Source organism: Nannobrachium achirus (genome assembly GCF_963921795.1).
Source record: "Nannobrachium achirus genome assembly, chromosome: 12".
NCBI lineage: Eukaryota > Metazoa > Chordata > Actinopteri > Myctophiformes > Myctophidae > Nannobrachium > Nannobrachium achirus.
In genome coordinates this window covers 25,241,759-25,255,096 of record NC_137832.1, presented here as the reverse complement: position 1 = coordinate 25,255,096, position 13,338 = coordinate 25,241,759, and the positions used below count along the sequence as shown (strand labels likewise).

At 40.5% G+C, this 13,338-nt stretch overlaps 1 protein-coding gene across 1 annotated transcript in view; it reads left to right on the top strand.

The window, feature by feature from the left end:
- Positions 1-2,533: 2,533 nt before the first annotated feature.
- Positions 2,534-13,338, top strand: part of txnrd2.2 (thioredoxin reductase 2, tandem duplicate 2) — a 32,763-nt gene continuing 21,958 nt past the window's right edge. The window contains exons 1-8 of the mRNA XM_080739105.1: positions 2,534-2,663; positions 3,516-3,581; positions 4,363-4,419; positions 4,576-4,720; positions 5,776-5,850; positions 6,934-7,012; positions 7,740-7,802; positions 8,752-8,822. Of these exons, the coding sequence (XP_080595231.1) occupies positions 2,582-2,663; positions 3,516-3,581; positions 4,363-4,419; positions 4,576-4,720; positions 5,776-5,850; positions 6,934-7,012; positions 7,740-7,802; positions 8,752-8,822 (638 nt within the window). The 5' untranslated portion in view covers positions 2,534-2,581. The remainder of the gene's footprint in view (positions 2,664-3,515; positions 3,582-4,362; positions 4,420-4,575; positions 4,721-5,775; positions 5,851-6,933; positions 7,013-7,739; positions 7,803-8,751; positions 8,823-13,338) is intronic.

The window sequence follows — 13,338 nt, the reverse complement described above, 5'->3', positions numbered from 1 at the left end:
TCTTTCAAAAATAGCAGATTTACAAGCTCGCAAGCTTTTGAGCTTGTAGATCTGCTATTTTTCAAAAGTTAAAGCACAAAATAATGCATAATAAATAATACGTTCCCAGTCTAAATGGGTTAAACCCCCTTCCCCCTACGAAGAACATTCATGGGGGGCCCGCAGTGAATCCTTGTACCCAGGGCCCCGAATTTGGTGCGACACCCCTGTCAGCAGGGATAGACAGGAGATGGCATCGTTTTGGACTCTTCATTTACAACCGCTGCTGTTAAGAATCAAGCTTTGATTTCACTAACGCACCACTATAAAAGAATGCTCTGCAGCAATGCATGAAGACAAACACTACAGATGTGTAATATTATGTTCGTTCCAAGTGCCAGAGTTTTTGTTTTCTATTTGTGCTTTCATTGCATATTAACCAACTCATTCATGTGCAGGAAGAGAATGGAGGCGGATGGTTACAGGTTCAAAGGCAAAAGAAAAAAGAAAAGAAAAGAGAAAAAATGTTGCATCACATTGTACAGAGTATACCAGATGGAGTTTGATCATATATATATATTTTTTCTATGTTCTATAGGAGGGTGCAGTTGCTATGTAGAAATGCAGAGACATTATGACATTCTTTTGTGTGATATACTAGGGTTGCTTTTTAATAAGAACGCTATAACTGCACATTCAGTTCAGTGTTCAGTGGTGGTGTGCATTGTCTCTCTGTGTCTCCAAAGCGGACGCTCTGCTCCCATTCCCGTTCCCTGTCCTGTCCTCACTGTGGACTGGAAAGCGAGGGAGTGGACTCTCCGAAATGGTCTCACTCGTGCGTCAGCTAGGCCAATGGCATGTGCCTGCGTTGAAGTCTGATTTTCTTTGTGATGTGACTTTATAAAAGCTTGCATATTTTACACAGTGTTTACAAAGACATAATGTTGTGGTAAAGATGAATAAAGTAAAAAAACGTTATCTATGTATAAACTTTTCATTTCAGAGATAAAAGACAACAATTACAGCATCCCTTATGTCTGTCCTCGGAAGAGTGTGTGTGTGTGTGTGTGTGTGTGTGTGTGTGTGTGTGTGTGTGTGTGTGTGTGTGTGTGTGTGTGTGTGTGTGTGTGTGTGTGTGTGTGTGTGTGTGTGTGTGTGCGCGTGCGCGCGCGCGCGTGTCTGTTCGTGTGCGCGCGTGCATGTGTGTGTTTGTGCTTTTGTCACAATAATAATGAACCTTCGCCACCGAGAACCATGTCCATTGGACTGTCTATTCCTGACTGCACTGTGCAGTAAACCAAAGGATCTGGAAGTTGTATTTCATGCATTTGAAGGAAATCCTTGGTTGTTGTTGTTGTTGTTTTTTCTTTTGTGGGTGTACAGCACATTGTACATTTCCAAAATACAGAAGCAAACCTTGATGTATAATAAATGCAAGAAACAGATGAAGACGAAGAGACCTACCTGTGTAGATATTACTGATTCAAAACCGTCAAAAATAAAGTAACTGTACTACTCTGTAGCAGATGTGTTTGTAACTATCATGTGCCTTAACCTTTTCCATTGGTAGATGAAGATGTTTTATATAAGTGTATTCTTCCCCTTTAACCTTGCCATGTCTCCACCCTCTCTCTGTTGGCCCCACTCCTCATTTTGTCACTCACTCACATTCACTCACTGTCTTCTGTGTGGTTTTAGACTATTGGTGTTTTTTTTGCCTTGTATGATTACATTGTATTATAAACTTTTAAAAAGATAGAGACGTTAAAATGGTTTTAATTTACTAGAGGAGTAATCTTGTTATTGCTTTAGTAGCGAACAGAAGCGATGCCACAGTGACAGAATGTATTATGTTAATTTTACTAATACCCAGAGGCAAGTAATACGCTTGTTAAACATAACAGGAAAAAAATTAAAATACTGGTTTGTAGAGTATACATTTGGTGTGTTTTCAATAAACCATGCCTGGAAATAACTTAAGTGTGTATTGTTCATTGTTTAGTTTTTATAAACATTATTTAAAGAATAAATTATTTTCTTCTTGAATGAATGGCAAGAAATATGTTAATATAAATATAATATAATATATAATATAAAACTGATACAGTTAAATAGCCTACAATACAATACTCGTGTATTGTAATGTATTAAAGAGTTGATTTTATCTTTATGGCCCAGGGTTTTTAATTCATGGGGGAAGAAGAAGAAGAAAAAAAATGCTCTTTTGGGAAGTTTGTTTTAAAAATGTGAAATAATTATTATAAAAAAGAAAAGGAAAAAGAAACCAAATACCCATACAAATATGTCTGCGACCCACAAATGGGTCCCTACTCCCTACCCAGTGTTTGAGAAACAATGGACGAGAAGATGAGTACTTACTTTACTTAGAGCTACTCCAACTAGCCTGATAAATCAGTCCGCACATTACCACCCCCCGTTGGTGGGTGGTGTGTAGTGAAACGTAGTGAAACGTAGTGTGTGAAGAGTCTGACGCTTGCAGTCAGACTCAGGCAACTCCAACTCCACCACTGGAAAAGGTTTCTATCAGGCAAATCAGGAGACGCCTATTAGCTGCAGCTGGGGTCTTTTTTATAACAACAACATGGCAGCCTTCTGTAGAGGCAGACACCGGTGGAAAGAAGGGACAAATAGTTGTTTTCACCTTTTAACAAGGAAACTGACAGGTAACATTATGTATTAAAATAGCAACTCTTGATTCAACTTATATATGCGAGCAATTATGAAGGACTTTTTCCCATTTGTTGAGGGGATGTTGATGTCGTTAAGTATGTAAGCTAACGGTGCTGTCTGTTGTCAAATCCATAAAGAGGTAACGTTGGTGTTATGACACAAACTCGTGTGTGTAATAGCTGAACAAAATTGTTCAGATGGGAGCGATCTATAGTATTTGGAGTACATGTATGTATATGTAATATTACATCACATTACATCACTGCCATTCTAGGGCTAGGTGAATCATTGAGAAGTGATTCTCAATGATAAAGTGTTTTTCATGAAGTGGTTCCTGTGTGAATATAGCCGTAAAGCTTACTAGGATCTCCTTTTAGTTGACCTTGTACCAGTGATTTCGATTTGTACTGTCATGAAGGTTAACTGTGCTTTTTTTCTATTGCAAACTGTTAATAAACTCTTCAATCAATCACATTCAAGCAGAATACCAAAGTGATGTAACACATTAAGGATTCATTTGTTGTAGATTACTCAAAACGCCTACACGAGGTGTTAAAAAACCAAGGATATTAGAAGACTTTAATTACAGATGTGTAACTACATATTAGATCATCCTTTTGCTTTGTTGTGGTTGACCATGTACCAAGCAGAAGTTAAATGATCATATGTAGCCAGGACAGGTCAGGTTCAAGCCAAGGTCATAACTAAGGTGGTTATTTATTTTGTTACATCATGTGCACAGGTACATAAGAGTACAACCTATTTCATATACTGATTAATTATTCTTATGTTTTTCAACTGGTTCTTCCTATAAAATTGATCACTCAATATATGTCCTCATACAGGGAAATATGACTACGACTTAGTCGTTATTGGTGGAGGCTCAGGAGGGCTTGCTTGTTCCAAAGAAGGTGGGTTTCTTTTCTTGTCCAGCTTTGATCATTCTACAAGGGAATTTCCGGACACTTTAGCTTTGTTGGCAGTTGTACAGAGAGCAAAAGTGTGGGCCTCAATGGTTAAAGATTTACCGCTACAGTGTGTTTGTTCAGTCTCATATGAGCGTTGTTGTGAAGAAACCGGTACCTCTGTCTGAGGTCTAGACTAAATTCCACTATTGTATCAATTCTCACATCACAACAAAAGTATTCAGTGTACCCAAACTTGCAGGACATATCAAAATCTTATATGGTACCAACGTTTGCCAGAGCTGCGTTTAAAGCTGATGAAACCCAAAATCACTTTTTCATATCAATGACAATGAGACACTTGTGATAGTGAGCAATGGTATGGTTCAATTTGCCCATAGGCTTGTGGATTCAGAACTTTCTGCTGTCTCTAGCTATTCTGGGTAGAAAATAAATATTTGGCACCACTCATTACATATTTGCTCTCGGCGTACCATTAGTTCGGCACGAGGTGGCTTATTTATTCACTGCTACATTTTAGAAACCACTCCTACATTTTAGAAACCACTCCTACATTTTAGAAACCACTCCTACATTTTAGAAACCACTCATACATTTTAGATTTCTTTTCATATTCTGAAGGCCGGATTTTTCGCTCCTTTAAGGAACTTTTTTGCATGATAATCATCATCTGATGCTGCTTACAAAAAACAAAAACAAAAGTATGGTTAGTATTGGTTACAGAGACTACTGCTGACAATACTGTATTTTGCTTCTGTGTTTCCAGCTGCACAGTTGGGACAGAAAGTTGCTGTTTTAGATTATGTGGAGCCATCTGTGAAAGGTAAAATAACCTGTCCCTGGATCAAACCCACACTGCTGTATCTTTTTCTATCTTCTAGTAGTTTATATAACCTATTTTATTTTCCTGTATCCATTTTGCATAATATGAAAGGATTTTAAAAGCCTCTCATTGTTGAGTACTATACATTTTCTCCAGGTACTAAGTGGGGCCTTGGTGGCACATGTGTCAACGTAGGCTGTATTCCTAAGAAGCTCATGCACCAGGCTGCTCTGCTTGGAACAGCAGTCAAAGACGCTAAGAAGTATGGCTGGCAGATACCTGGTCCAATCGCCCATGACTGGTATGTCTCATGTCAAGATTAAATTGGCTTATTTCCTTTACCAATACTTTTATGAATCTCATCATATTTCACTGTATGCAGTTTTCCCTTATGACAAGTTTGATTAATTTGTAATGAAACTGAGGTGCATTTGATTATCTTGTTTGTTTTTGTCACTTTTTGTTTCTTTTGCTCAGCCCTGCAATCAAACCAACACACTAAATGACTAGTGCTATACCACCATCTAGTGGTAGAAAGGATGAACGACATATTGACATGGCTATATAAAAGAATCCATCCATCCATCCATCCATCCAATTATCTACAGCTATATGGTAGAATAGAAAACTGTCTGTAGTCTTACTTTCCAGCACCAGAGTTGGAACTTGGAGGAAAATTGGTTGAATTCTAATTTCGTTTTCTTCTCCCCAATTTAGTCATTGCCGATTCCCCCCACGTTTGTAAAGTCCCTTTCACTGCCAAATTATCCAGCCCCTACTGGGGAGGGTGCAGACAACCACATGTCATTCTGATAAACATGGAGTCACCAACCACTTCTTTTCAATTGCTGCTTGTAAGGTGTTTCACTGGTAGGGCGTAACGCATGTGTAGGAACATGCAATGCCTCCCAGTTCTGCTCCCAACAGGCACACTAACCAACCTATAGATTCCTAGTATTCTCAGGCGCCGTCCACACAAAGACGATTTTAGGTGAATCCGCATTTTTTAAAATTTGCTTAGACCTTTCGGCCAAACACAGAGTCAGCGTTTTGGGTGCCCGAATACGCACATTTTTGAAACCGAGTCCCAAAGTGAATAAATCTGAAGACACTGCCCTTGCGACTCTGTGTGTACAATATTCCCTGAAACGATAACGTTACAGCCCAAACTCTCCCTTAACCTGCAATGGCCAAGCCCCATTAGCGTTGCGATATTTAAAAGAAATTCCCCCAATATAACCCACAATGGTGGGCAGAAACTTTACTCCTGTTGCCAACCGGATGCCCTAATGGTTGAATTTTACTCTGAAATCTTTGTTATTTGGTACCATTTCAAGTAGGTTCTGTGTTTTTCAGGGCCACCATGGCAGAAGCTGTCCAGAATCACGTCAGGTCCCTAAACTGGGGTCACCGGGTTCAACTCCAGGACAAGTGAGCAACCCCAACATCCATCTTATAACAGTACTACCATATATGAAAAAAAGCAAGTGTGTACATATGCACTCTTCGAATACCAAGTCCCAGGACTATAGAGTAGTTCAATGTGAGGATACAATTTAGTCTGTGTTTGTGTTTGGCTCATTGTCTCATTATGAGATGTTGCCAAAGGGTTTGCAGCCTGTCTGTTAGTACACAGAGGAGCCAGCTGAATGACAGATAGACCAGGACTGCATGATGACTGAATGACTGGCTAGAGGGCAAACAGGTGCTGTTAACTTTTATTTGAATGGGCCTGTGCTTACTCAACAGGGCTCGCTCGCTATGTAGTGGGATTCCTAATTGACATTCATCAGAAATGATTACAGCATCTGAAACTGAGTTTTGTTTTGGGAAGTGAAATGTACCATGAACAAATAGAGGAACACATTCAATAAACAAGATGCTTTTCATTTGCATCCACAATGATATGATGACTAAGTATGAGCCTTGCTTGGCTGTAGGGCTGCGACTATCGATTATCTTCTTGGACATGATTTGTTTATTTCACAATTTAATTGGAGGATAAACCACTTGAAACGCATCATTTAGTTTTCAAGGGGGTCCTCGGGCACAACACACAAACGGCAATAGTAAGACAATCTACCAAACAACACAGAAGAACAATCAACATAATAACATCAACAAGGATTATGGCATCGATTACTTTTTCAATTACCATAATCAAATACATAATCTAGAAGCGCATTTAAGTATTTATCAAGAAACTAATCACTTAAGCCCTATTGTATGCTTTGTCGCAAGAGTGTTGTGCAAAATAGTATTGTGCAAAATAGTTCAAATGGCAATTCTACAAGCCCACAAATGAACATTCTGAGCTTGTAGATCTGCTATTTTGACCATTCAAATGTTTTTTTCTTTTTGTTTTTTTAAACATTGTTATATTTTATTGTATACATGCCTATAATGACAAGGATTGAAAATGAGTTGTTTATTTTATTAAATTGTCAATTAGTTCTATCAACTGTTACACACCCCTAGCTGAAGTATTGCAGCTGTTTGTCTGGTGTTTTGCAGAAAGGTGAAGTACCTGAACGTCAAAGGGAGCCTTGTGGATGAACACACAGTTAAAGGACTGAGCAGAGCGGGGAAAGAGGTGGGTTGATTCTTCACTTAAAGTTCTTTTTTTTAGCATTTATTTAACCCTGGTGTTCCAGTGAGAGTACAATCTACCCGGCCAATATAAAAGCAAGAACATGCTCATTATTCACTATTTTTTTATCTCACTTGCACAAATGACTGATTAGTTACAAGTAGGGTGATGAGTGCTGTCTGTATGTTAGTGGGTGGAAGGCAAAGGCAGGGCCTTTAGCCAATGAGGGAGCAGTGTTCTCGTTGACGTCACCACCAACAAGTGCAAACTGATATAAATAACAAGGCGCAGGTTTGCACCTCGACAGAGTGCCAACTTGCCCACCCACATACATACAGTGCACACTCTGCATGTGCACGCTATGTGTGCACGCTCTGCATCTCGCACTTGTCATTTTCTTCGGAAAGTGACTATGAATGCACTAGTCGCAAGTTGGCACCTCGACAGAGTGCACTCTAGTTTTCGATTTGTATAATTTCATCTTTTAGTTTTATAATTGTGAAAACTAAACTAGACAATTATCCTTCCATAATGGAGGTTGTTGCAACTTAGGTTTGTTTTGTAAAGGAGTGATTAAGCACAGTTAGTTGCCCTTATCAGCTAGTCCCGAGTTCGATTAGCAGCTGGCTGGACAATATGCTATGCTATTTATGTCATTCCTCTACTCTCTATCCACATTTCTAAAGTCTTAAAAATGCCCCAAAATAAAACTCAACTAAATGTGCTGCAGGTGATCATGACGGCGAAGAACATTGTGATTGCAACTGGCGGACGGCCTAAATACCCCTCAAATGTAAGTATCTTTTCTCATAGACAAGTGAAGTGGCTCTCTCTTGGTTTCACCCTGGGACCCACATTTCACCTTGTCCAGGAGAATCAGGACAAAAGCATTCAGACTTGTTTATATGCAATTCAGCATTTTTCACACTGCGCTAAATAGGTGATTCACAGATGGATCACAATGTGACGCTTGCTTGTTATTTACAAATAGTGCAGTGCAAGTTGTGTGTTTACAGAGATGGATTGGTGCAAGTATTAATTGACACAGTAACACAGAACTAGAGTATATAATATATAAACCCACCAGAACACCGAATATCCACAGCCAAATTTCCCTTCACGACTGATAACAAACCTTACAAAGTATCCTAGCCCCATCTCTGTCACCATGGCAGTGAAACTTGGAAATTACAAACCTCTTAATGCAGCCTCCTTGTAGCTACAGTACTGTATGTGAACCTATTCTGTGTAATTTGCTGACTGGGGTCCCCCCCTATCCTTGGCACCCTCATTTTCTCCCTCTACACCTAAGCTCTTCACCAAAAATAACAGATCTACAAACTCACAACGCATTCACAATGAGATGCATTTTGAGCTTGTCGTCGATCTCCAATTTGTGCAGAATGTTCACCTAATTTATTTTTGACTGAATGTTCCCATTGCGTCCCAGACGCTAGGGTTAAAGTGGTTCATTTGTCATGTCCCGTATGAATTCTCTTGATATTTGTGGTGGCTCTGTTTGTGACAAAGAAATGTACCATTTTTAGATCAATATAATCAAGTATATCAGTATTACTGACCAACATCTTACTTTCTTTTACAATAGTTTTGTTTATAATTAAGTAATTGTAAAATAAGTGATAAAACATTTCTACTTCTGCTGAGGTAGACTATTTACAGCTGCACACATTATATAAATTACAAAAGCGTATTGTTAACATGATCTCTTCTCTCTCTCCAAGATCCCTGGAGCCATGGAGCATGGCATCACCAGCGATGACATATTCTGGCTGAAGGAGTCGCCTGGAAAGACGTGAGTATCACCTTTTCTCAGCTCGTCAATCTGTCTGCATGACAACGGTGGACGCTTTGATCCAAGTCACCGTGTCTTGGGCGTTTGCGGTATATTGCTTGACGGCTATGGGTGGTCCCAGCGCTAATGGAACCGTCAATGCTGGTACAGTAGTGTTAATGCTATGTTCTATCCATTGATATACATTAGATATCGTCGTTGTCAGGTGGAAACCTTGTATGTCCAAAACCGTTTGTTTTGTATTTATCATCTTTAAAATGATTTAAACTAGTGAAAACGGCCGATCTACAAGCACACAACACCTTGCACCGCGAGGCGTTGTGTGCTTGTAGATCAGCTGTTTTAACTACTTTTGTGCCACAGCCTTGTATGATGAAGCAGGGCTTTATTTTGCGAAAAAGATTACAAATTTGAAACTTGGAGATGGGAGGTTTCTGCCCGACAGTGACGATATGTACACTATATTGATATACTGTATCAGCATCAGTTTTAACACCTAACCCTTACAGTTATATTTCCTTGCTCTACCTATTGAGTTACACAGGAGGAACTTTAACTCCCTACTCCATTAATGCTCTACTGATCAAGCTACAAGGCGTAAGGAATTCACTGAGCTACCTAGACCGCGTGCACAACACGTAGCGCTCTAATAATTCAGCGGTTGACGTGTTGTTTGTTTTGCTGTCTTCCTGTCATGCTCTCGTCGCCTCATGAGTCAGATTAAGCAGAGAGCATCCTGACCTTTTTACAGAACCAACCCCTTTAATCCAGCCATTTACATCCTGTCATCACGTCTTTAATTGGTCTTCCTTCGATGTTTCCTCTTGGCACAGCACCGACGCCGTCACTAGTGGTTGCGGTTACATCTGGGCTATGCGGGTGCTGTGTTCCCTGGTGACAGATATGGGGAAATGAACGGTCTGATATGCAGACATCAGATGAATCTACCTTGGTGTTTTTAGTCCCATTAGCGGCGGCACTCTAAGGATGACAATGTCAGTCCGTCTCTGTCCCAACACTTGGGTGCCAGTCACACACAAGATAATATCTTGAAAACTACTGGCTGTCTTGCAATGGGATTTGCTGATAGATTCTCTCCTACAATAGATATGTTTTGGTTTAAATTAAACATGAGTGTATTATTGTGATAATAGCACAGTTTAATCAATAGCACATATGATTAGAAAGATAAGCTTTTGGCAGCTGCTAGGTTACAGGTATGGTGAACAAGGTAGATGCCCTCTCAGTGCTCTACCAGTAAGACTCCCTAATCGGGAGATAAGCAACCGTCAGGTCGCATTTATGCACAAATTGGCCTTAGCAGCCTCATGGTGGCGCTAGAAGAGGGGCATGTGAGAAATCAGGGGCGGAGGTTGTGGTTTGCCAGCCAAGGAGTGTGTGTGCAAAGTTTGGGATGGATAGGGGCAACGGTGCCGGAGATAAGAGTCGGGCTAAAAGTGTGACGTGACTTGACGGACAGATGGAGGGTCTGACTGACAGACAGCCGGTGGAGGTTTTCATAGTAACTTGCGACCTAACGGTCACAATAATGAGATAGTGGTACTCATTAGAATGATTCTCATACAATATGGTATAATGAAACATATTGTACATATTTTGAATAGTCACTCACAACCTTTTGTATTGTAATAATTTCAAGTGAATTAAATTAGTGCAATTAAACTACTGCCCTGCCCATTTGGCAGGGGTCCCATGGTAATAATTCCTATGTTCCCAGCGTACTATTAGGGGTAGGGTAGGAGTAGGGTTAGAGTGACTCCTGGGACCATTATGCTCCCTTTGATCACTAGATGGCAGTATGAAATAGTTACAGGCCCTAATATAAATCAGTTACAGGCCACAAGCCCCAATGTACTGTACAGTACATAGCCCATTACAATTTTGGATCCTATGACAGCATATTAACTTTACTTCTGGTATTTAAACAATCATATCTATAAAGTATCTTTGAAAACCACTGGCTGCCCAAGGCCCTTATAGGGTTGGGACTATATGAACATTTCATATCATGATTATTGTGACAAAAGAAATTGCGATTTACGATATTATCGTGTAACATTTGCCAAAAAATGGCAATCTACAAGCTCACAACGAGTCGCAAATGCTTATGATTATCGTGAGTGTTTTTTATCACGATAAACGATAATTTCGCTTATCGTCCCATCCCTAGGCCCTACCAGTGCCATACGTCCCAGACAGTACAGCCAACAACCTGTACAATAAACAATTACCACCTTAACCTTCACCTCTTAGCAAAACAAGTGTGTATAGGCAGCAGAATTATCCACTCAGATAAGTCCACTTGAGGCCAGGAAGTCTTTGATGTGAGTTCAGCAAGGGTCCCCCTCCCTCTGCCTGCCCTCAGGGCTTTAAGAGGTTAGCTATGAGTTAGCGTTAGCCTCCCCCATAGCTTCAACATAAGCTGCAAAGGCTAGTAAGGAGCTACCGTTGTTGTTATTGTGTTGCATAGCTAACTGTCAGCTGTGCAGGTGAGGTCTAACAAAGAGAGAGAGAGAGGCTATTTGGCACAGCAGGCGGAGGTAGCGGAGGAGGCCCAGGTGAGTGATACGTGTCTAATAGAGTGACAGAGCACGCACACACCTGAGTGACAGACTAGAGCCCCGGAGGTGGCTGCCATTGTCCCTGTAACCCAGGTAACCACCCAGCACGCGCCAGACACCGCTGATCGATGATAGACTGTCTTACATGTGTGTAAGACTGGATTGTTGAGCGGCTTTACACACGCTACGCCTGTTTATTATAACGTGTAGTTCCTGTTTCAGCCTATTTCTGTACACAGTAGCGTGTTCAATCTACTGTATGGTGTACATTTTAAGAAGTACTTTTTTACTAACTAAACATATCAATACTACAGTGTATAAATACTCGCTATGCAGAATGTCCAATTTCAGAAGTTTTCAAAACTTATATAAAATAAATTGATTAAAAAAATGTTTGAAAATAGACGATTTAGTTAAAGGAAATACAATCTCCCTAGATCACACTTCTACAGATATTTGCAATGCAAGCCAGACATTTTGTGCGCTCTGTGTTACATTGCTTCCCTGATACTAATCCTATCAATAACTTCCTGTCTTTTGACCCAATGATCAAGGGCGCTATATATTATCATATCATTTCTAATTTGAGATCTGCACCCTTGAATAGGATAAAGGCTGACTGGGAACATGATTTGGGGTTTACAATGTCTGCTGAAAATGGGATTCCATTTTCTCCTCTATACATAAGTCCTCTCTCTGTGCTAGACATTGCTTACTGCAGTTTAAAGTAGTTCACAGAGCTCACATATTTAAAGTTAAACTTGCAAGTATGTACCCTGACATAACCCCTACCTGCGACAAGTGCAAAAACAACGATGCAACTCTCATCCAATACTGGATGTGTCCGCAATATTAACTAGAAATGCACTCTGTCGAGGTGCCAACTTCATCACTGGCATCACCACTGGCGATGCCAGTTACATCACCACACAGCTACCTACCTACCTAGCTACAGGTGCAGCCAAACGCAGATCTTAGGCGCAACTAGAAAGGTGCAAATCTTGGGAGATTGCAAGTGTGGTTGCTCTGACCCGAGTTGCAAGGAATCCGCTGCCAAATGAATTCTGTCTTACTATTTATATTGGATATTGTGATGTCAAGTGAAGCATGACCAATCCTGTCTGATTGGACATTATATCCAATCAGAAAAGGGAGGGAAAAGGCCCATTGAACTCGATGGACTTGAGGTTCTGGGGTTACAGAAAAGGTTACAGATGGGAATGAACCTATAGCTCCTGTTCCAGGAGAACCGCTAAAAGATGTTTAAGAAATAGTGAAAAACGTGAAGAAAAGTGACAAACGTCTAATTTCTCTTTTTTGGTCATGATGAGCTAAAAACTTTGGGAATCACTGATATGTGTACGGGTACTATTCATAGTAAAGACACCAGAACATTATAAAGTAGAATTTAATCTTATCCAGTGTTGCCGTGGGTGACTTGGTACTCAAAATTCAACCCAGAAATGAGGTCCCAGCTTGAAGCCAGTCAAGACGAATAGAGAAAAAAATAATATATATATATATATTCAAAGCAACAGAATGCAAACTAGGCTCCAAGTTGTCTGGGTGTTCAGGACAGAGGTTGAGAAGGGATGCTTTAGAGTACAGATGGAGACACCAGACCACAGTGAATTGCCATTTTACACACACACACACACACACACACACACACACACACACACACACACACACACACACACACACACACACACACAGCAGAAGGAGAGCGGGAGGAAGGGAAAGCAGAAGACAGTACCTCACTGATGAAAGTGTGGAATCAAGCTCAAGCTCCTAGCCTAATCCTTCTCTAAGCCACAGCACAATACTTACTAAGTGCAGCTGTGCATTACTTGGACATGGTGAGGAGAGTGACCGACAGCTATCGGAGCTTTTAGTGGTTAGCATTAGCACGGGAGGCGATGGCGGGGTGCCCG